Below are 25,663 nucleotides of genomic sequence, written 5' to 3'. Positions count from 1 at the left end.
AGGGGGGAGCGCCCCCCTCCTGAAATCATACTAGGCCACATTCCCTCAACGTGGTTGCTTTGGGGCAGAGGGGGGTCTGCCTCCCCACCTTCAAAGCACCTTGTCCTCATGTTGATAAGGACAAGGGCCTCTTCCCCACAACCCTAGGCAGTGGTTGTGGGGGGTCTGCAGGCAGGGGCCCCCATATCCTGCCCCCCATGTGAATGAATATTGGGTACTACCTACCCATTCACCAAAAAAGTGTAAAAAGTGAATAAAGACACTTTTTTGACAATACCTTTATTAAGAAAAAATGGTGTAGATCCATCATCAATCACGATGCCCGCCGCAAAGTTGGACCCAAAAATAAGAGAAAAAAAAACCCTCCAGAGAACGTTCCTGCTGACTGCCTGGTCCGCTGTCTGACATTTCTTAAAACCAATTGCCGACCATCTAACTGTAAATGTACGTCATAACCCCGGTATCTTTTTTTTTTGTTTGTTTGGCGGCTTTCAGATAAAAGTGATCATGGAACCGCGTCCTGGTTGTTTTCGATCCAGGCTGGGCAGGAAGTAAAGTGAGGGCAAGATGGCCCTCATTTAGCTCTTTGCCCTTGGAGGACCGCAGCGATCTCTGTCACTTCTGGTTCTCGGCCTTCAGCTTTTTTTTTTTTTTTTAAATCAAAATTACATTTTCTTTTCTTTTTGCTTTTAAAGGTAAATGGGAGATCTGTGGTCTTTTTGACCTCAGGTCTCTAAATAAAGAGGACCTGTCATGCTTATTTCTATTACAAGGGATGTTTACATTCCTTGTATTAGGAATAAAAGTGATAAAAAAATATAATAAAAGAACAGTGTAAAAATAAAAAATAAAATAAAAAAAAAATAAAAAAATTTAAAGTGCCCCATACCTTTGTGCTCGTGCGCACAAGCGAACACATATGTAAACGGTGTTCGCAGCACACATGTGAGATATTGCTGCGATCATTAGAGTAAACGCAATAATTCTAGCACTAGACCTTCTCTTTAATGCCAAACAGGTAACCTGTAAAATTTTTTAAATGTCCCCTATTGAGATTTTTAAGTACCGTAGTTTGTCCCTATTCCACGAGCATGCCCAATTTTAAAGTATGACATGTTAGGTATCTATTTACTCGGTGTAATGTCATCTTTCAGATTATACAAAAATTGGGCTAACTTTACTGTTTTTTTTTTTTATAATTTATTAAAGTGCATTTTTTTCCCCAAAAAAATTGCGTTTGTAAGACCGCTGCACAAATACAGTATGACTTAAAATATTGCAACGATAGCCATTTTATTCTCTAGGGTCTCTGCTAAAAATGGGAGTTCTAAGTGATTTTCTAGCAACAAATACAAATTCTTACTTGTAAATACCAAATTTTAGAAAAAGGCTTGGTTGCAAAGTGGTTAAATAGAGGCGGAGTCACCCGATGACATCAGTGGGTGACCCCACCCTCTTGTGATGTCACCGACCAGGGCATGCTGGGTCAATGACATCACAGGGGGAGGGTCACCCACTGATGTTATCAGGTGACTCCAGCTATTTGGAAATCTCAAACAACAGAGCAGGCATTCAGCGGGAACATTTGATGAGGCCAGAGGTGTTTTTTGTTTTCATTTTTTGGATCCGGTGGTGTGGCAGTCATCGTGATTGATGATGGATCTACACCGGGGGGGGGGGGGCTTTTTAAAAAAAAAAAAAAAAAAAAGGAACTGTCAAAAACTTGTGTTGTGCCTTTATTCACTTTTTACACTTTTTTGCTGAATGGGCGGGGGTACTATGTATACGATACTCATTCACATGAGGGGGTTTGGAACATGGGGGCCCCCTTGTTAAGGGCAGATTCCAGATTCTGATAAGCCCTCTGCTTGCAGACCCCCACAACCACTGTCCAGGGTTGTGGGGAAGAGGCCCCTGTTCCAATCAACATGGGGACAAGGTGCTTTGTGCCCCAAAGCAACCCCCCCATGTTGAGGGCTATTGACCTGGTATGGTTAAGGTGGGGGGGGGGGCTTGCGCGTCCCCTCCCTCTCCTAACCTGTCGGCTGCAGGCATGGAGAAGGGTCTATTATTGATTTTGGGGGGTCCCCATGCCCTTTTTGTTTTTTAATTTTGGTGTGGCCTGGTATGGATTGGGGGGGACCCCACGCTGTTTTTTCTCTGAATTTTCTATTGCCCACATTCTTTTGTATTCATTTCAGCTCTCAGTGGGGAAGCCCATCAGTTGTTAGGCAGCCAGCTTCCAGGCCCACTCATAACCAGCTATTCTTCACACCGAATTTGAATCAGTCAATCATTTTTCGACTGATCCGAATTCCAAACATTTCAAAAACTTGGAATTCGTTAGAAAACAAATAAACTAAACTAAATTAAACAAACTTCAACAAAATGTTTTACCATTTCTATTAGAGATTCGAAAACATCCAAATCTCCAAATAACCAAAAATTTGTCCGAATTTACATTTGGACCAAAACAAATTGCACATGTCTACAGAATGAGGCTGCCAACCAACTGTTAGAAAGTGTGAGAAGGCTGCGCTTGGATGAGGTCTACAGGAAGCTCCAGTTAGATCTCTCCCCACTGCACACCTTTGCTCAAGCTGTAGCGCAGATTTAGGCACATAAAGATCTACTTAGGAAAGTGGAGGAGCTGCCTCGCTTGTCCATAATTCACCAGATCGTCAGGAAATGGTTTGCCTGGGAATATGCAAATTAGTATATATATATGCCCAGACAGCTGATGGAGTGCCAACTGGTCTGGTATGATGAAGGTGTGTGGGAGCACCTTAATGTGCCCAAGCCACATCGGAATAAAGAGTCTCCTGTCTTCTTGCAAAGATTTCTAAGATGCAGGGACAGTTGGAGCTTGAGGAGATTTATTTTCAAAGACAAAGTGGTGATAATGAATGCTGGGTGCAGAGACCAGGAGTGGGCTCTTTGGGGGAGATTTACTAAAACTAGAGCACTCAGAAACTGGTGCAGCTGTGCATGGTAGCCATTCAGTTTCTAACTTCAGTTTGTTCAATTAACCTTTGACAATAAAACCTGGAAGCTGAGTGGTTTCTATACAGAGCTGCACAATATTTTGCACCATGCAGTTTTAGTAAATAACCCGCTTAATGTCTTTGATGTGGAAGGGAAGATGATTCAGGTCCCTGACCCCCACTTTTACAGAGGATTTTTTTTTTTTTGCACTGCTGCTAGACTTCATCACAGACTGATGCCTGTTGTTTCTGCTGAACTGTTGCCTAAGGAAGGTGGCAACCTGTGTTGTGTTGTCTTTATCTGGACACTGCAGAGGGGACCCTCTGCTTTTTGCAACAGCCAGCTGAACTTCATTAAGCAACTGTTGCAGTTTGAGGAAGATTTAGGAAAACTGGTGCACACAGAATCAGGTATAACTGTGCATAGTAACCAATAAGCTTAAAGGTTAAATGAACAAACTGAAGCTAGAAGCTGACTGATTACTATGCACAGTTGCACGAAATTCTGTGTGCACCGGTTTTAGCAAATCCCCCCCCCCCCCCCATTGTTTTCCCTTGGTTTCTGTGTTCCAGGTTGTATTTTTTTCTCTTCTAGTCCTTCATGGTATTAATATACTTTATTTATGTAAGCAAAATTTCAACAAAACAACATTTTTACTCACTTGACTTTCTCCATAGCTGACTGGGTATCAATAAGGCCAAGGATGCACAACGTGATGGAGACAGGTACATTTTTCATGGCTAGTTCATGTCGCAGAGACCAAAAGAAACCATCCAATGCAAACTTTGTCGCACCATATGAAGTGGTAAAGGGGGTTGCAACTTTACCTAGATGATCAAAGTAACATATCAGAATAGACTCTCATGTAATGTAACTCATGAAACACCCTCAAAAATAATTTATGTACTAATACTTTTTAGCAAAATTAAAGCTGATACCCAGGTTAACAAATCCTGTCTAAAGAGAAGAGCCATTTGTATTCTTACTTGAATCATGGTGTATGGCGAGGGCCATGTTTACTCACAAACAAATGCACAGGTGTTCCCTGCATCCACGTGCAGGCAGTCCAATTCATGTCATTTGGAATGCACAGACACAGTCGGTGCTCCCAATTTGATATCCGGCCCCGAACGCATACTGTATACATTTCTGTACCTTGGCTTATTGCCATGACACCTTCTTTCTCCTTTTGTAGGAAAACGTTCCAGGTTGCACATCCCCATCATGATTCTCAGATTGCTGTAGCCCTTTTCCATCTCATATTCTGGGCTACAACAAAATGAACACAACCCTCCTTTTTTTGAGGTCACTAAATAGCTTATCATTTTAGTTGTCCTCAAAGAAGAAGGTTCAGATGCCATTTTGTTGCAGTCCAAGTCCTGGAAAAAAGCCAGGACATAGGTATATAAATATTGGGAGTATTTCGGCCAGGCTTCATGGGTGAGGGAAAAGGCCTACAGGTTTATATTTTCATTAAACAATACTTTTTTTTTTACAAATGATGCAGAGTATTTTAAACTACTGGTCTTTGTCCAAACTGGTCCTTGTCTGCATGGACCAGTTCATGTAAAAGATAACTTAGCCTTTAAACTAACATTTTTCCCCGCATTTAGGTCTTTATTCTTCTTAAAATGCTTACACCCCCAAAAATCTGCTACAGTATATTTTAGCCACAGTAAAACCACGTCTTCTTGCAAGTTATAGAATTCAAGCCAGTGACAAATCTAGTAGAAATTCAAACTTGTATAGTTCTGTCGTGTGCCCAGACCTTATAGGCATTTTTTTTTTACAAATTTGCAGGGCTCTTTTTCCATCTGGAACTTGGTGGATTTCAGTTCTACCACCTCTGGCTCAGGCCTTCTGCTCCCTGTTCACCGTCTGTGTTTACAAGTGAAAGCTTGTCTCCCAACAGCTCCCACAGATCTGATCTCCTGTGCGGCTCCCACTGAATGCAGGATGGGGACAAGGGAGATGCAAGTGCCTGGAGAGCAGTGTGGATGCTGACACCCCCACTAGATGATCTTCCAGCAAGTGAGAGATGCAGAGTCACCTACAGTGTGCGTGGAGGTACTAGAGCCGGCTTGGTGCTTCAGCTTAGTACAGCACCATAAGTAAGACATGTGGAAAATGGTGGAGCTTTTAAGGGGGGGGGGGCAGTGGAGGGGGGTTGCATGCAGAGGTCAGTCCTGAAAAGGGGTGAAAGTGAGATGTGGATAGGGATAAAGAGGTAAGCAGCTGTGGAAGAAGGCTGAACTCTGTACTCTGTATGCAGCGCATCCCTAAACTGTGCAATATGTACGTAGCACCAGTGGCGGCTGGTTCTCAAATTTTTTGGGGGGCGCAAACAGGAAAATGTATTAGGCATTGCTTTGCGGCAAAAAAACGCTGTTAAAAATTGCGTGACTTTGAGGTCGCAAAAGTGTGAAAGGGGCCTTCAGTAATTAAGGTATAGTGTGCCCCCTTTCAATGCAGAGAGACCAGCGTGCCCCCTTTCAATGCAGGGAGACCAGCGTGCCCCCTTTTAATGCACAGTGACCCCCCCTTTCAATGCACAGTGACCAGCGTGCCCCCTTTCAATGCACAGTGACCAGCGTGCCCCCTTTCAATGCAGTGACCAGCGTACATGCCCCCTTTCAATGCAGTGACCAGCGTACATGCCCCCTTTCAATGCAGTGACCAGCGTACATGCACCCTTTCAATGCAGTGACCAGCGTACATGCCCCCTTTCAATGCAGTGACCAGCGTACATGCCTCCTTTCAATGTAGTGACCAGCATGCATGCCCCCTTCAATGCAGTGACCAGCGTACATGCCCCCTTCAATGCAGTGACCAACATACATGCCCCCTTTCAATGCAGTGACCAGCGTACATGCCCCTTTCAATGCAATGACCAGCGTACATGCCCCTTTCAATGTAGTGACCAGCGTACATGCCCCCTTCAATGCAGTGACCAGCGTACATGCCCCCTTCAATGCAGTGACCAGCGTACATGCCCCCTTTCAATGTAGTGACCAGCGTACATGCCCCCTTTCAATGTAGTGACCAGCGTACATGCCCCCTTTCAATGCAGTGACCAGCATACATGCCCCCTTCAATGCAGTGACCAGCGTACATGCCCCCTTCAATGCAGTGGCCAGCGTACACGCCCCCTTTCAATGTAGTGACCAGCGTACATGCCCCTTTCAATGTAGTGACCAGCGTACATGCCCCCTTTCAATGTAGTGACCAGCGTACATGCCCCTTTTCAATGCAGTGACCAGCGTACATGCCCCCTTTCAATGTAGTGATCAGCATACATTTCCCTTTCAATGCAGTGACCAGCATACATGCCCCCTTTCAATGTAGTGACCAGCGTACATGCCCCCTTTCAATGTAGTGATCAGCATACATGCAGAGACCAGCGTGCGTGCGTGCATGCCCCCTTCAATGCAGTGTGCCCCCCCCCCAGACCAGTGCACTTACCTGGAGCCCTGGAGCACTGTCGCAGCGGCGCCTTCTCCTCAGTGTCCCAGGGGCCGGCTTCTCTTCAATCCCCCGGCGGCGTGTCTCCTCAAGTCCTCCCGCTCCCACCTCCTCCTCGGCCAATGGCATGGGGTTTGCCTTTCGGCCAATCAGTAAGCGCGTATCGGACGCGCTCCCTGATTGGCCAGAGGAGGATCCATGTGACAATAGCGAATTTTCATTCGCTATTGTCACACAATGGGTGGGCTCGGGACGCACTGCTCTGCGCCCCGTGTCCACCCTTTGCATCGCCCTATTAGAGCCTCTGGCTCTAATCAGGTGATGCAAAAAAAAAAGTCCCATTGAACTCCATGCGTCCGGCGCCCCTGCGTGCAGATTAGGGGGCCGGATGCATGGATAGGGGGGGCGGCGCCCCTGCGCCCCCAACGTACCGGCCGCCACTGCGTAGCCCACCCCTGAACTCTGCACTCTGCGTGTAACCCCCCTCTTCCCCTGATCTGGTAAGAGTTTCATCTTCACTATTTTACGAGGTGAAAGATTTGGTTGTGGGAAAATTTCTTGCTCCACTACACCAGCCCTTGCAAGTTATAAAGTGTATGCTATCTTGTTAGCTGGTGAGGGTACCATCACCATTCCCACTTTTCACGTGGTGTTGTGGAGGACACAAGTCTGTGGACTATTATTGCACTTTCTCATTTGCACTTTATCATCAAGAAGTTTCATGTACACATGTTTATGGACTCTTGGGACTTGAATATTACATGCGTGTTTTCACATACACAGTGCACCTTTGTTGTGAATTTTATGTACCTACTTTATATTTTATTCTTTTATTTTATTTTTAAAAATGTGTAACCTTTGATGGTTTTTTGGAGTATCACTTTTCAATTCTGATCAAATTTTTGATGATTTTGATTATATATACTATCAAGCGCACTCATACACCTTTTTCAATACACTCACTCCACTCAGGTTGTAGTTTCGGTTGCTGCTGATAGGACACTCACTAGTTTGCGCACCTTCATTTTTTCTAATCACTAATAAAGTCTGCAAAGTTCTAATTTTTTTTTGATTACGATAAATTAACAAAGACAAAAAAAAGAAAATACTGTACATAGTGTGCATCTACTGTAATTGATTTTTCAATACCAATACCCAAAAATTACCTGTAAGAGAAGATAGAACAACAATGGAGCCTTTTGATTCTGTCAAGTGAGGGAGAGCCATGGTGGCAAGATGGACATAGCTGAGGAAATTCACCTGTAAGCATAGTGAAAGTTATAAGCTGCAAATGAGGTGACTGTCAATAAGTGCTTTCACTATGTAAGTGGTATATGAGATTATTATTATTATTATATAGCGCCAACAGTGTGTGCAGCGCTTTAGAATAAATATATATGAGATTGCCTGTAAATTAGTTTGAAATAGCAAAACAAAGCTTCAATATGAGAGAAGAGACTATTCTGAGCAGAAATATCTAAACAAACCTCCATCAGCCACCTGGTATGCTGGACATCTCCATCCCACAATTGAAATGGGCTTGAACCAATGTGGTTTAACACCAGATAATCCAAACGACCTGCAAAAAATAAAGACAGTGATCTGTTAATAGACTTCTTTTTTCCAGAAAATGTAAGAAGCGATTCATAAAACATTAAGACTGCGTTCAAACTTTCGCATGGCTTACCACACAGCACAACATAGTGATTCTAAAGTTAAAATGTCCTTTACTCTAAAGTTAAAAAGAAAAAATATTGCACTAGTGTAATTTATATAATAAAGCAAATTAATAAGCAGCAACTATTTAGTGACATACCCCGGTAGACGTCAATGTATGACGAAACGCGTAGGGTAAACGGCATAATGACGTCACTGCGTGTGTAATCCCTGAAGGATGGGTGTTTGTAATGCTGGCCGGCTTGATTTTAATGCATACCTCATTTTTTACTATGTAAGTGCATTACTTTTGATATAATAAATTGTTTGAATGATTCACACTATGTGAAGCCTTTTTATATTTTTGGTTGTACTGTGTTGGTACCGCTGGGCTATCGTTGTATCGGTGTGAGGAGTCATAAGAGGACTCTTGACCTTTCAAAGGCCCTGGCTGGGTATTAGGCCACAGGCGTTATTGACCTCCGTCAGTGGGGTTAATGTGAGCTGGTAAGAGACCATTTCAGCTTTTGGTGGTGTTGGTGGCGATGGCAGTGATAATATTGTCTTTCTATGGTGACAGAGAGCGGTCTTTATCACATTGAGGACAGCTTCTATCTTCACTTATAGAGTATTTGATTTATATGGACACATCAATTTTAGCGCAAGTTATATCTTTTTGTTATCTTTTTAAGTTTTTACTTTAAAGTGTTTGTAAAACTCAGACATGAAACATGAACAAAGCATATCCTTCTACACTGTGTACTTGTCAGAGAAACCTTCAGCTGCAGACTGGTCATCACATGACAAGCACCACATGACTTCCACATGACTTCCTGGCTGCCTATAAAAGCTGAGCAAGTGCTCAGAGGAATTGCTGGTTTGTCTTTCAGCTTCCTGTACCTGAGTTCCTGTTTCCTGTGTGATCATTTACCTGCTGTGACCCGGATTGACCCTGACCTACTCTGCTCTTCTCCTGGACCCGACCTTGTCTTGCTTTACGGACTTTGCTTTTGCTTACCTGTGTTTGACCCTCTGCCTGCGACCCGGATTTACCTTCAGTCTCCTGTGCCTTGACCTTCTGCTTGTGACCTAGTCTTGTCTCCTATCTCCAGTGCCTTGACCCTCAGCCTGTGACCTGGATTGTCTGCTTACCTGTGTTTGACCCTCAGCCTGCTCCGGAATTCTGCTGGATCCTGATCAGTCTCTGCCTCAGTTCTACAGGACCTCCACACAAGCTCTACCTGCCTGCTGGTAGCTTGTGCCTCTTTGTGCCATCCACCCTCTGTATCACCTCCAGAGGGGCGGAGTGCGCTTAGTCGCAACAGCGAACCGCTCTCGGCATCTCGGCCTCGGTGAGTACCTCTATTCTGATAGTACTTGTCTCTGTCCAAAGCTCAGATTTTTTCTGTTATCTGCATGAGTCACTTTTGACAGCATTTCCTGACACCAAGAGATAATTGTTGACAGGGGAGGAGAGCTCTAGCACACAGCCTGTGTTTGACAGCCACAGCTTGCATGTTCTCCATGTAATGTGAAGAGGGGGTTGTGTCTGAGCTCTGAGTTCAGACCCCCACCCACTGCTTTTCACAGCTGAGAGGTGCTGTGTAAAATGTGCGTTTTGGAAGCCTGTAGAGAAGACATGGCTGCAGATAAACACTTAAGTGGGAGAATTTGTTTATCATCTGTGTATTACCTGAGGATAGTCACGTCACTGAGTATATGTATTTTACCTTATTGAAGGAATTCCTTATAGTGTCTGAAAATACCCATTACCTTTTCTACTCCCCCATCCCTACACACTTAGCTGACTACTCTTACTGATCCAGCTCTGTCCGGGCTACAGCACCACTCCTTTCACTTTCTGGTCTAACAGTAGACACTGAGAGCATGGGGGAGCCTTAGGCTCCTGCTGCTGTCAATCAAACTCCTGTGAGGAGAGAGCAGGGGCATGGCATATTAGCACTGTGTGTGTCTATGGATACCCACAGCCCGACTCCTAAGCGTGTGTGCACAGGCACCGACTTAGCACGTGGCTTGCTAAGGAGGCAGCTTAGAAGGTGGCTTGCTAAGGCGGCACCTGGATGAGGGAGTAGTGGACAGCGCTTGCAGGAGACTGCCAAAGAGGTGGTAAGGAACCGCTCTGTGAAGTATCATTGAACAGAGCAGGTAAGCATAACATGTTTTTTATTTTAACACAAAAAAAAATATCCTCTAAAATCACTTTAATGTATAGGTGTATGCCCATTGGAATGTGCTGCCATTCATTTTGAATGGTGCCTAATGCATGTACAGGTGCATCTCATAAAATTATATTAGTTTATTTCAGTAATTCAATTCAAAAAGTGAAACTCACATAATTTATGTAGATGTGTAACACACAGAGTAATATATTTCAAGCATTTCTTTCTTTTAAGTTTAATGATTATTGCTTACAGCTAGTGAAAATCCACAATTCAGTGTCACAGAAAATTGGAATATTACATAAGACCAATAAAAAAAAGGGTATTTAATACAGGAATGTTGGCTTACTGAAAAGTATGTCCATGTACAGTATAGTATGCACTCAATACTTGGTTGTGGCTCCTTGTGCATGAATTACTGCATCAATGTGGCGTGACATGGAGGCGATCAGCCTATGGCATGGCTGAGGTGTTATGGAAGCCCAGGTTGCTTTGATAGCGGCCTTCAGCTCGTCTGCATTGTTGGGTCTGGTGTCTCATCTTCCTCTTGACAATACCCCACAGATTCTCTATGGGGTTTAGGTCAGGCGAGTTTGCTGGCCAATCAAACACGGTGATACCATGGTCATTAACCACTTTTGGATCGGATGGATTTACCCCCTTAATAACCAGGCCATTTTTTGCGATTCGGCACTGTTACTTTAACCTTCTTAGCGGTATTCCCGAGCCTGGCTCGGGGTTAAATTTCAGAGCCAAAAGCGGTAATACTCGGGGTACCGACAGAAGCATCGCTGGATCTTGAAAGCGGGGTTACTTACCTTGTCACCGGGTTCCAGCGATGTATCCCGGCGGTGTCTGGCGGCGGATCTTCCTCCCGATGCTCTCCGTGCCCCGGCTTCCGTCTCCTGCGACGTGACGTTAGCAGGGGGGTGGAACCAGCGGCAAATTCAAATATAAAACACACCAAACACACTGATACAATGCAAAATAATTGCCCCCCAGTGCCCTTTCCTGCAGTTTTACTGTACTTTTTATGTGTATATATATATATATATATATACATACATACATACATACTTTAACTTATTTATAGTTTTTTATGATATTATAATTTATGATTTTGTGTTTCAAACTTTATCATACCCGAGATGTTATAAAGAAGAACGCACAGTAAAAAAATCATATGTAAATAGTTGGTTTGGGCTGCTCATTCTTAAGAATTACAAGCAAAATAATGGTACCGCTTTCAGCACCTAAAATCCGAAAGAATCATACCGCCAGGGAGGATAACTGACAATTGCAAAGTCGTGCGATGCTGTACTCAAATAAAATTGATGTCCTTTTTTCCCACAAATAGAGCTTTCTTTTGGCGGTATTTGATCACCTCTGCGATTTTTATTTTTTGTAAAAAATTTGTATAAATTTGATATTATAAATCTAAAGATCTGTTAAAAATCTATTTTTTGAAAACAAAGACCCTGGAGAATGGCATGAGTAAGAATGGTGGTAGTTCCAAATTTCCATGCCACACGATATTTGTGCAACATTTTTTTTTTACCCCCACCAAACATGGAAGACATTCTTTGAATTTTGGTCTGTTCCCTTCAAATGCCTTCAAACATTTAAATAGGATATTGAAATGCTTGGAAAATACACACAAAAGTACAGCTAAACTATTAAAACTGCATCAATATTCTTATACTTGAGTGACTGAGCCCTAAAGGTACTGTAGTCTGTCACTTCACATTTTGTGAATAGATGAAAACTTCAGTTGGTAACAGTAATGATAAAAATGTAAGCTTTATTTGTAGAGAATATTTAGTCTTTTCAATATATTTTCAAATATACATGTAAATAATAATATTTTATATTAATGTTTTAAAAACCTTGTTCATTTGTATAGGTTGTATTATGTAAGTATGTGGGACTGCAATAGCCGCTCATTTGACACTCAGGCTCTGCTTTTGATAGTGCATCTGTTCTGCTATACTCCTTCTCGTCAACATGCAAGTCTAAGGCCTCATGCACAAATGGGGGTTTAGCCCTGATGCATGCCGCTACTGCGTTAAGGTGTGGGTGGTAGCTTGAAAAGGCTGGATGGGACACTTATAGGCAGAGGTAAATTCACTGCTCTTTTAAGATAATTCTTCTTAAAGCGGAGCTAAACCCTCCTATGGTTTTCAGCCAAGGAAACTGCCATCTTGGCCTCTGATTGATCTTAAACTGCCATGATGCTGCACATGGGATCAGTTATGACAGTGTTTCTCAACCTTTTTTCAGTCAAAGTTCCCTTTGAAATTATAGACAATCTAAAGCAGGCATGTCCAACCCGTAGCCTGCATGCGGCCCAGAACCGCGGGCAATGCGGCCCGACGGCCGCGGAACTCCAGACCAGGGGCGGATCGGGGGTGGAGCAACGGGGCAATTTCTCCCCCTGAGAAGATTTTGGTGACTCTCCCTCCTGCTTTGGGATGGGGAGGTCGGTTCCCGACCCGCCATCCCCGAGCATCACACCACTGTAAATAACGGAGCCAACACTAGAGGAAGCAGAGCCAATGCTTCCTGTATAGCGGCCGGGTCCTGTCACAGGAGGAGTAATACCAAATGCACTCTGCCCCCGTCTGTGACAGGAGCCGGCCAGCGCTATACAGGAAGCATCGGCTCTGCTTCCTACAGCGCGGCTCCTGTGACTGTCATGCTGATCCTCAGGAATGGTGGGTCGGGAACCCACCAACAGTACCCGCCAGCACCAGCCAGTAATAACGACCATCAGTACCTGCCAGCACCAGCCAGCAATACCCACCAACAGTACCAGCCAGCACCAGCCAGCAATACCCACCAACAGTACCCGCTAGCACCAGCCAGCAATACCCACCAACAGTACCTGCCAGCACCAGCCAGCAATACCTGCCAACAGTAGTACCTGCCAGCACCAGCCAGCAATACCCACCAACAGTACCAGCCAGCACCAGCCAGCAATACCAAACAACAGTACCTGCCAGCACCAGCCAGCAATACCTGCCAACAGTAGTACCCACCAGCACCAGCCAGCAATACCCGCCAGCACCAGCCAGCAATACCCACCATCAGTACCTGCCAGCACCAGCCAGCAATACCTGCCAACAGTAGTACCTGCCAGCACCAGCCAGCAGTACCCACCAGCAGTACCCACCAGCACCAGCCAGCAATACCCGCCAACAGTACCCGCCAGCACCAGCCAGCAATACCCACCAACAGTACCCGCCAGCACCAGCCAGCAATACCCACCAACAGCACCCACCAGCACCAGCCAGCAATACCTGCCAACAGTACCTGACAGCACCAAACAGCAATACCCGCCAACAGTACCCGCTAGTACCAGCCAGCAGTACCCACTAGTTCCAGCCAGCAGTACCCGCCAGTACCAGCCAGCAGTACCCACCAGTAGTACCCACCAGTACCAGCTAGCAGTATCCGCCAGTAGTACCCACCAGCACCAGACAGCAGTAACCACCAGCATTACCCGCCAGCAGTAACTGCCAGCATTACCCACCAGCTGTAACCGCCAGCAGTACCAGCCAGCAGTAACCGCCAGCAGTAACCGCCAGCAGTAACCGCACCAGCAGTACCCGCCAGCAGTAACCGCCAGCAGTCTGCAAAATAAGTAGAAAAGGTATGTGCGTTAGCGTGTGTAAATGGTTGCAAGATGTTTTTTAATAACTAGTTGTGTTTTGTCATAATATGTCATGTCCTTGTTCATACATGTATGAATAAGGACATGACATTTTCTGGCTGCCTAAGTCATATGTGCTAGGGGTGCAACTAGCCCCCAGCACATAACCGTAAATATCCCAGCATATGCAGTGTTTCTGACTCCTACCACCATGACCACTTCAAATCACTGAAGTGATCATGGTGGTTAGAGTGTTCCTTTAATATCTCTCAGATTCACCAGCCCAGAGGTGGAGAATCGCCAAGAGAAGACAGAATCGGGGGAGAACTGAGGGGGAAGAATGAAGATTATTGACTTCCTTCTTCCTCGTTTAGACCCCCCAACATAGTAAGCACATCCCCCTGCCATATTTATGTATATATATATATATATATATATATATATATATATGTATATATACACACACATACATGTATAAATATATTTAATGTGTGTGTGTGTATATATATATATATATATATATATATATACAGTGCATTGCAAAAGTATTCGGCCCCCCCTTGAACTTTTCGACCTTTTGCCACATTTCAGGCTTCAAACATAAAGATATAAAACTGTAATTTTTTGTGAATAATCAACAACAAGTGGGACACAATCATGAAGTGGAACGAAATTTATTAGATATTTCAAACTTTGTTAACAAATAAAAAACTGAAAAATTGGTCGTGCAAAATTATTCAGCCCCTTTACTTTCAGTGCAGCAAACTCTCTCCAGCAGTTCAGTGAGGATCTCTGAATGATCCAATGTTGACCTAAATGACTAATGATGATAAATAGAAGGAAGAGTGGCAAGAAGAAAGCCATTTCTTAAAGATATCCATAAAAAGTGTCGTTTAAAGTTTGCCACAAGCCACCTGGGAGACACACCAAACATGTGGAAGAAGGTGCTCTGGTCAGATGAAACCAAAATCAAACTTTTTGGCAACAATGCAAAACGTTATGTTTGGCGTAAAAGCAACACAGCTCATCACCCTGAACACACCATCCCCACTGTCAAACGTGGTGGTGGCAGCATCATGGTTTGGGCCTGCTTTTCTTCAGCAGGGACAGGGAAGATGGTTAAAATTGATGGGAAGATGGATGGAGCCAAATACAGGACCATTCTGGAAGAAAACCTGATGGAGTCTGCAAAAGACCTGACGGGGATTTTTCTTCCAACAAGACAATGATCCAAAACATAAAGCAAAATCTACAATGGAATGGTTCATAAATAAACATATCCAGGTGTTAGAATGGCCAAGTCAAAGTCCAGACCTGAATCCAATCGAGAATCTGTGGAAAGAACTGAAAACTGCTGTTCACAAACGCTCTCCATCCAACCTCACTGAGCTTGAGCTGTTTTGCTAGGAGGAATGGGCAAAAATGTCAGTCTCTCGATGTGCAAAACTGATAGAGACATACCCCAAGCGACTTACAGCTGTAATCGCAGCAAAAGGTGGCGCTACAAAGTATTAATTTAAGAGGGCTGAATAATTTTGCACACCCAATTTTTCAGTTTTTTATTTGTTAAAAAAGTTTGAAATATCCAATAAATTTTGTTCCACTTCATGATTGTGTCCCACTTGTTGTTGATTCTTCGCAAAAAATTACAGTTTTATATCTTTATGTTTGAAGCCTGAAATGTGGCAAAAGGTTGAAAAGTTCAAGGGGGCCGAATACTTTCACAATGCACTGTATATATATATATATATATATATATAATGTATGTGTGTGTGTGTGTGTATACAGTATATATATATATATATATATATATATATATATATATATATATATATATTTATGTAGGGGGACTAATTATTTATTAATATTAGGTGGGGTTTGAATGCACATGTACTCAGCAGTGATTATCTATCACTGTTTAATAAACGGGCACCAGTGATCCTCTCGCACTGTAATCTTGCTTTGTCTCACGCGATTACAGGCGGCCCATTCACTTGTACACAGATCTCGACCATTTTCAGAGGAAAAACTTCTCCTCTGTTCTCCCTGTGAGAACTGAAGTTCTCAGCTTCCTAAACAGGGTGCCAGAGGAGATAATTTTCCTCTGTGAACTGAGAAAAAAATTCTCAGTTTCATAAACGTACACCCCAGTGTGAATGAGGGCTAAATACTTCTCTCCTTAAGGCCCGTACACACGATAAGAAAATCTGATGGGAAATTTCGTCCGACGACCGATCTGCGGATTTTCGGATTGTTAGTATGGTGCTTTCGACAGCCGACTCTGACTTTTCGGCTGACAAAATCCTGATGTGTAGGCTATAAAATTTTTGTTGTCCGTAATACAATGTTCGATTTTCGTCTCATTAGTACAGATTTCGATGGAAAAAAATCTTAAGAGCAAGACTAGGCATGCTCAGAGAGAAAGAACACATACAAAGCAATCCAACACATGACATCACTTCTGAAGTAGAATTCTGTCATACGGGAAAATTCGTATGAAAAAAACCTCTTCACTTTCCACATCAGACTAGCGTGCCACAAAAAACGGACAACAGATCTTTCGATAATCTGATCATGTGTACGGGGCTTTAGCCTCTGTTTAATCTGTAACTGGTGCTGCTTATGTGATCAGTTTTGACACCAGCCATAATGGCTTGTTTGGTTGAGAGCAAAAGCATTTGTGACAGTTATCATTCAAGGCATGCCTTGAATGTGACTGTTTTGGGAAACAGTTAACTTGATGGATTTAGTTCCAATTTAAGGGTCCGTACACACTCAGTTTAAAAAATGCCGCTTGGCCTTTTGAGTTTGGCCTTTTTTCTCCTGCCTGTAGATGAGGCTCAATGTTATCCTATGTGTCGATGCACATTAGCTTAAGGCATTTAGAGGCATATTTCCAGAAGAGAGTTTAGAGGCAGAAAAAAAAAAAAACCCCATCACAAGTGTGTTTTTGTGAGGAGCTTTCGGGAAGAAAAAAAATCCACTAAACTCCCATAAACGCGCATAAGCACATTTTGTGTCTTCAAGTGTACATTAAAAAATGAGCAGGAGAGAAGGTTTTGGTAGAAACCCTTTTAAAAGCAAATGCCCATAAACTCTCCTAAACTCTTATACAATACGAGCTACTATGATCATTTTTTATGACACTTTATCCTGCCAGGCATGTTTTTCTGCTTCTAGTGTGCATGGACACTAAAGCTGCATATATCTGTTCAGCAAGACAAGCACACATAATATCTACTATAAGTTATCTCGCTGATATGGAATGTTCCTTTTGAAAATCTCTGACAATCTTAATGAGTCTATTCATACATCAGTCCACCCTGATTACTGGGGACAAACAGCCAATGGATAATTTCTGTAGGTAATAACATAAGACAGACACACCAGATAAAGCACAGTTATCAGTGACAAGGTTCAGTTTGCTCAAGGGTTGAAATAGGGGTGTTCCTTTTAGATCAATGAGGGATAATTTAAAATGAAACTATGAAGCAGTTGCCAAATTAAGTTTGAAAAATAATTTTGAAGGCGGAATTGTTATTTTCTATGCTCAGAGAAATATGGGATGGCATTGCTGAATTCCTCTTGAAAAAGCTTGTTGCTTTGCTATTATACCATTCCAATGGGTTTCCCATAACAAACATACAGCAAATAAAGTGAGAACTTCTTAGCTCCATATTTTTTTTTTTTAAACAGCACCAGAGATGGCACTTACCATGAATGAAGAGCATTCTGTCTGCTGGTGGCTGCTGTGTAAGGCTGGGTTCACACTATTGCGAATTGGATGCGGATTTCCCTGCATCCAATTCGCATGTCGGGAGCTTGTGACCGGCTGTCAATGGAGCTCCGGGAGGGCATTGCACAGGAGTCCTGTGCGTTTCTGGTCTGTTTCAGGTCTGCCAAAAATTCGGACTGAAATCGGACCTGTAAAGGTGAACAGGGATGCACCGGACCCCTGCTGTGAGGTGTGAGGAGGTAAGGAGGTGTAAACCCAGCCTTAGGTTGCAATCTGAAATCCCCTGGACCCCAGATTCCCCCACAACGATGACCTTTTAGGTGCTGTGGGGATTAATATGACCAGCAGCTACACCTGTGACAGACACTCATCAAGTACCAACAATGCCCACCCATTTTAACTCTATGCTCCATTCAAAGAAGCTGTACTATTTGCAGAGCTTTTTTCCTCAGAGAATTGATGCAGGAACTCCCCCTTTTCTAATCACCACTTTTCTAAACCCCTACACACCTCCATGCACCATTCTTCGGTTCAACCCCCTACCCAGCTCCCAGTACCACCCCTTTTAGAGAATACAGAACCACGAATAATTAAGTAATTTGTATGGAATTTGGTAATAATAACAAAAACGCAGTAAAATAGATCCCCTGCAGCCAGTAACAATAGGGCCCTTTGCCAGCAATAATAGACCCCCCCTAACAACAATGGACCACCCGCAACAAGATTTCCCCCCCTAGCAACAATAGACTCCAGCAAGCAAACAATCAAGATCTCTCCACAGCCAGCAACAATAGACCCCTCCCTCAAAAGTAGATCTCTCCAAGCAACAACTGACCCCACAGCAATATAAGACCCACCCCCAGCAACAGTAGCCCCCCCCCCCACCAGCAACAATAGATCTCCCCAGCAATATTAGACCCCCCTGCAAAAATGGATCCCCTCCAGCAGACAGCATCAATAGACCCTGCAGCATACTCCAGCACCCATCGCCATTACATACAATCAGTGATGGAGGTGCCGGAATTGCCTTCCCCCGCGTTCCCGCTGAAAAAAAAGCCCTGACTATCTGTCCTCACAATGAAAAGCGTTCAATAAATAGAGGAGGCACAACTTATAATCATCTGCCAGTCCACCATTCATAGAGCACCTTTTATTTTGGGAATCAATAGTATGGCTTCTGTGAATGGAGCATGGGAATGGAAAGGGCTGGCATAATCATCACTTGGCGGGTGTCTGTTACAGATGCAGCCACTCATATTAAGCCCTGAAGCACCGGAAGATCACTGCTGCAGGAGCAGAAGACTAAAGCCCCGTACGCACGATAAGAAATTCGGAAGGGAAATTTCCGATGACCGATCTGCCGATTTTCGGATTGTTAGTATGGTGCTTTCGACAGCCGACTCCGACTTTTCGGCTGACAAAATCCTGATGTGCAGGCTATGAAATTTTTGTCCTCCGTCAACACACTTCCAATTTTCGTCTCATTAGTACAGATTTCGACAGGGAAAAATCTTATGAGCAAGACTAGGCATGCTCAGAGATGAAAGAACACATAGAAAGCAATCCAACACATGACATCACTTCTGAAGTAGAATTCTGTCATACGGGAAAATTTGTGTGCAGTCTAGAGCACATTCCAACCAACGGACACCACTCTGGACAAAAGACAGACGACCGGTCGGCGGAAATTCGTAGCGTGTGTACGGGGCTTTAGAATTTCAACCAAACACAGCAGCCACCAGCACAAAGGACACATGGGACACTATTAATTCAGTCCTTTGCCTTAAAAATAAAAATCACTATTCAGCTTTGAACTAAAGCACTTTATCTATCTACATTGTTCTGCACTGAACTGTACTGCAGTCATATTTTATTTGAGGATGAGCTTAAAATGTGGACACATAAAATGTTAGGTTCAATTAAAAATTTGCTGAAGGTCTACAAGACATACAACCTGTGGGTCTATGGTGTGAACAGGTACATCTATTTAAATAGAACATGCAGATCTCTATTGCAGGCAATAGAAATAATATTGAAAAATGGACAGAAAAGGCTGGAAGGGATACATTTAGCAAAGTGTTGTAAATACACAATTTTCATCCATTTACTTGAAAGCGTTGTATTTAACTATGGCTGAAACATCACAGCATTAGCACAACTGTCAGAACAGTATGAGAGAATGCTTGTAATAGTAGCAAACTTTACCGTGAGATGCAGTCATCTGAGGCTCTTATTGGGATGCCTACTTTCACTTGAAGCCTTCCATCATAGGAGAAAGAGATTAATGTTCAAAACTTTTATAGCATGTGAGTTGCTATATCAATCATTTCTCTCACCCAGGGCAGTTATAGCTTGTTCCATCACTTTTTCACGAGCTTCTGATGATGCCATGTCAGCAAGGGCCAGCGACACACTCTTTGCTCCAAGCTCCAGGCACTTGGTTTTTACCTGTATTTAAGAGAAGGTTGAGTTTATTACCACATCCATAGTGTTCCATTTAAAGGCTAGGAAGGCTAACTCTGCACCTTGTGCAACAAATGTCCTGTATTCGATAACTTAAAGTGATTGTAAAGTCTTGTTTTTTTTTTTTTTTTAACAAAAAACATGTTATATTTACCTGCTCTGTTGCAGCAGATTTGCACAGAGCAGCCTGGATTCTCCTCTTCTCAGGTCCCTCTTTGCAGCTCCTAGCCCCTCCCTACTATCGAGTGCCCCCACAGAAAGCAGCTTGCTATGGGGGCCCCCGAGCTAAGCTGCAGCTCTATCTGTCAATTCAGACATGGAGCTGCCGTTTGGCCCCGCCCCCTCTCTTTCCCGATTGCCATGACTGACTTTGATTGGAGCCAAATGTGCCAATACTGTGTCTCAGCCAACCAGGAGGGAGAGTCCCAGATGGCCAAGGGACTCTTGGATATCGCTGGACAGAGTTCGGGTTCAGGTGAGTAATAGGGGGTGCTGGGGAGGCTGCTACACACAGAAGAATTGTTATCCTAATGCATAGAATGCATTAAGATAAAACACCTTCTGATTTTATAACTCCTTTAATTGTTTACTAAGTCACAGCTTCCTTTTATCTCTAATTTTGTTGGACAGCCCTTATTGCTGGGCTACTAAACAGGTGCAATGTAAAAGAACAGAAATTATTTTGTAGAAAAATTGGCATGGTTAGATAGCTAAGGCCAGGATATGGCAATGAGTGATGAGTGAAGGGGACAAAAGACTAGCCATCTTTATTATATGTAATATTCCTTCAGCTGATCATTCTCCACTGACTTACCATGCCTTGTTCTGTACTGTGTAAACGCAGCTATCTTGGTGGAGGCAGGGTTTTGCTTCCTCATGTCAGTGTCTCCAGCAATGAGAACAGTATGAAGCACAGTAGAGACATCAAATCATCTCATATTCTCATGAAACGATCAGTCAGAGGCAGCAGTGCCTGAGATCTCACACTAAAGATATATAACAGTGTCTGCATAATCGTACTCAAAAGCATAGAAAAACAAAGGCAGTAAAAACGGTATATTGAATCTATATGGAGCACTTCAGGAACGCCATGCGATTCAAGGAGTGGAAGGTTGCGGAAGTGACTTAATGACGCACTACGCGTTTCATCGATATGACATCATCAGGAGCGGAAAGATTATATATACTGTTTTTACTGCCTTTGTACATCTATGCTTGTGAGTACGATTAATTTAAATAAATATAACTGATATAAACGTTACTGCACTATGAAGAGTATTTTATTCTCACATATCTTGGATATATGAGATCCATACTTGCCATCTGCCGGCATAGAGGTCTATAACTGGTTAAATACATGAGACAATCCCCAAAATCAGTGATGCCTGTTACCCTTGTTGTGGTTCTCCTATCTGGGGAGTGCGGTCCTGGGAGTGAGGGGAGCACGAGTGTCTTTCACGCCCACCAGTCACCCTTGAAGATCACCATTTATCAATATACACTTTTACCTATTTTTTCTTATATGGACTGTTTTGGACTTGGTTTGCACTGAAGTCACTTTTTTTTTTTTTTCACTTGTCATTTTAATTGCTTGCAGCTGCTATATTTATGGTCTTTTTGCAAATTTACACTAGCTAGCACTTCATTGTGATACATTGCACTTTGGCACATTATATATACAATTTTTAGGTACGCTATATACAGTATTGTTATTATTTTTTTATTAATCATGATCACATTTGACACTTTATAATCATTGTAGTAGCTATACAGTTATTGTTTTTTAGTTAGTACTTTACTAAGATTAATTGCACTTTGGGATTTGTCAATTGTATATTTTTATTGTTGATTTAATCAACTACTCAATTTTACCAGTCTCACTATACTCCCTTCAATATTAGGCAGAGCCATATACCTCCCTATTTCAAAGTCATTGAGCACCAATGCTCTGGCATTCATCCTTACACTGACACCAACAAAAGGACATGTAATGTATCTCTGTTCTGTTATTGACACCAGTGATGGTATATTCTTACTCTCGCTGGCAACAAACATGGGGTAGTCTTCATCCCACTGACACCAGGAAATTCTTCATCCAACTAACATTGATGTCAGACATTTTTTCTTTTATAGACACTAACATCAGGACATTCCTTCTCCCATCGACACCAAGGCCAGGACATTCCTAAACTCATGGACACCAGGGCCAGGGCATTCCTTCTCCCATGGACACCAAGGCCACGGCATTTATCCTCTCATGCAGACCAAGGCCAGGGCTTAATTCCTTCTTTTTATCTAATAATAGTTGATATCTGGGTCAATCTCTTGATTACAGGAGGCATTGTACTGCTGTTTTGAGTGGGCCGCTATACTGCTGGCATGTTTTACCCCAGCCCCTAAAAAAATACTCAAGCTTTGCCCACAACTCTCTTGCACAATAAAGACCATGGGTGATGCAAAAATATATTCATTATGATTTGACCACATATCTTTAAACCATGCCGATTAACCATTATTAAAGTATTAAATTACTCTGTTTATACTTTCCTATGCAAACCTTCTTCGCACCATAGTGTTTCTCTTTTCCAAATTCTAAAGTTGGGAAGTATGTTCTGTGCACTGTAAATGTGTATGCTTGAACAAACAGATTTGATCTGCAGGGAATGCTACAGCATTTTGGGCCAGACTTGGTTGCCATGGTGATGTAACTGCCAGCTGTTTCATGAAAAGGCAGCCTGAAGTGACTGCACCAAACTACCTCCATGTTTATTAGGAGCATATGTTGGCCATGTAGGCAGTGTTTTCAGATTACTAAATCCACCTTTTGCAAAAAAAATAATAAATGCACCCAAGTTTGCAACTGCAATGCACAGGCTCCTGCAGACTCTCTCTGTAGTCGCTGGTCTATATTGAGATATGTCAATTGAGGTGTCTGTCAACAGTTGATATAGCCTGCTGCTTTACAAATTACTAAAAATACCTATATAATATTTCCTCCCTAATCCCTTTCCCAAGACCTGGAATGATCATCCTTATTGTGATTGCAATACTAAATTTAAGATTTGGGCATGCCAGCCCTCTCTAATGAAGACAAAACCATCATAGAACAACCCATTTCCCTCTGCCATCCCCTCCATAAAACTTAACAAAGCCCCTGGCCCTAATGGCTTCACGGGGCATTACTACAAAACCCTTTAGTCTTTAACTGGCCCAGAATTTGTCAGGTCATATAAAGTCTTGAAAATTGAGTTTCCACGGGGCACCTTACATGCCCAAATCATGGTCATCCCCAAAGCAGGGAAAGACCTTCTTGTTCCTGCCAGTGACCAATCTCCCTACTCCATACAATACCGAAGAATTTATCTAAATCCTCTACCACAAACTCCTACCTCATCACTCTACACTTATCAACCTCAATAAAGTAGTTTAGGCCCACCCCGGGGAAACACTCTTGCACAATAACTATAGAGCTACCTCCTGTCAAATTCCTAATTTGCAAATATGTTCCAATCCTGAAAAAGTGTTCAATAGAGTGAATTTGAAATTTATGGAAGCCATGGTCCGACACATAGGCCTAGGCTTTCTTTCACAATATTTTTTATTGAATAAATACAATCTCACAAAAGGGGTGAACAGACGCCAAGGCCAGTGGAGGACAGTAATTTGGAGGAGGATTCCATACATACCACAGACAAGTAGGCCTCTTATATGGTGTAGCTAGTAGCTTCAAACAGGGATGAAAGGTAAACAGGTGAGGATGCCTCGGTACCTTTACGGTTTATGGTGTAATAACAAATCGTATAGCTCTCAATGATCAAAACCTAGAAGGTATGCTAGGCAAACAATATTCCAGAGATCCCTATGTAGCTAATATCATACAATACCTGAGATGGACCTATGTTCGTATATGGAATAAAGTTCGGTAATCCTCTCAAAGACCAAAAAAATTAAAGAATATATCTATATAAAAATAATTTCGAGAAAATTTGGAAAAAAAAAAAAAAATAATAATTTCGAGAAAAAAGAGGAGAAAAAAAATGAACCCCAAAAACATTCCCAGAAAACAGTAACAAATTCCACACATGAGCCTCTGGCTATAAATAACCAAAAGTAAGAAGTAAAAAAGAAAGAAACAGAAAAAAGGAAAGAACAGAAAAGAAGAGTAAGACTAGAAGACCAAGAAGAAGAGAGTCATGAAAAAGAAAAGAAGCCCCACCCCAGGGAATCCAAGGCCGCCACTAGTGGGTTTGAAACAATATAAGTCCAAAAAGCGGGAAGGCGGGCTTGTCGCTGGAAACTGGTCCAACCAAGGTTACCAAATCTTATGAAATGTGTCCCTAGTGTCCGCGAGTATCACCATAAGCTTCTTGTTCATCAACGTCCTATGCACCCATCGCTTCACCTCCTCAAAAGAGAGGAGAGGTTTTTTTCCACGCCTTTGCAATGGTTTGTTTAGTAGCCATAAAAATGTGTGTTTCCAAGATACATTAACGTTTTTTTTAACTCCAACATGGGCTTATGAAGTAAAGCTTCCCAAGGGTCCTTGCGTATTTTAGAATGAAAAAGCGTATTGACCAAAGTGTACACCCAGATCCGCAGCCTTTTAACTTTGTGGCATGTCCACCATATATGCTTCATATCGCCCTGATCAGAACAACCCCAAAAACACAATACTGGGTACGTAAGGAGGTATTTTGCAATTCTCACTGGGGTGTACTACCATCTGGACATATCTTTGAATGAATTCTCTAGTGCTATAACGTTACGAGAGGACCAAAAAAGGGCCTCCCACATCTTGGACCAGTCCTCAGGGGATTGAAGGGCTCCTAAATCTGTGTCCCATCATGCACAGTAAGAGGGGGCTTGAGTGTTAGAGGCTCCAGGAAGAGAAGAATAAAGCAATGAGACTAAGCCCTGAGTAGTCAGTTGAGAATGGCATCTGGTTTCAAACGAGTCGAAGGTTGGGAACTGTCATAATTTCAAACCAGGGAGTCTAGGAAGTGGCGAATTTGGATATAACAGTATCTCTCTCGGGCAGGGTTTTTTAAGTCTTCTGAAGCTGCTGAAATGTGTATACACCTCTGATTGTAAGAAAACAACGTATCATTAACACGCCCCTAGAGCGCCACCAAGCTTTCACATGCTTAACTGGACAAAGGCTATTTATATGCAATTGACAGCTGCAGTCAGAGCCAATGAGCGTCTTTCTAAATATTTTCACTTACGAAATGGAACACACCAGGGTCTCCTCTCTCTCCTCTAATATTTATTCTCACCTTGGAACCTGTGGTACGATATATCCGTGGGGACTTATCAATCCCCATATGTGGCCATTGCCAATTTGGTAATGATATCACCAGTGACCCCGGCCCCTTTGTTAACATTTAGCTTACGCCCAGGGAATCTACCGCTGGACAGCTAAATATGGCCAGGAATAGAGCCCTGTGCAAAAACCTGACATATTCAATACAGCTTCCTAGCACAGGCATCTAAAACTGGCAGTAATTATTTAAAATGGCTGTAAAGTCA

The 25,663-nt window shown here is 42.9% G+C and overlaps 1 protein-coding gene across 1 annotated transcript in view; it reads right to left on the bottom strand.

The window, feature by feature from the left end:
* The window catches only part of HSD11B1L (hydroxysteroid 11-beta dehydrogenase 1 like), a 54,517-nt gene that overhangs the window by 5,610 nt on the left and 23,244 nt on the right, over positions 1-25,663 (bottom strand). The window contains exons 3-6 of the mRNA XM_082243915.1: positions 20,008-20,119; positions 7,935-8,026; positions 7,614-7,707; positions 3,647-3,812 (exon numbers count right to left, since the gene is read on the bottom strand). Of these exons, the coding sequence (XP_082100041.1) occupies positions 3,647-3,812; positions 7,614-7,707; positions 7,935-8,026; positions 20,008-20,119 (464 nt within the window). The remainder of the gene's footprint in view (positions 1-3,646; positions 3,813-7,613; positions 7,708-7,934; positions 8,027-20,007; positions 20,120-25,663) is intronic.

This window comes from Pelophylax lessonae (genome assembly GCF_965119305.1).
Source record: "Pelophylax lessonae genome assembly, chromosome: 1".
In the NCBI taxonomy this organism is placed as follows: Eukaryota; Metazoa; Chordata; class Amphibia; order Anura; family Ranidae; genus Pelophylax; species Pelophylax lessonae.
Note: the sequence above shows the minus strand (reverse complement) of the source record. Positions and strands in the feature narration are given on the sequence as shown.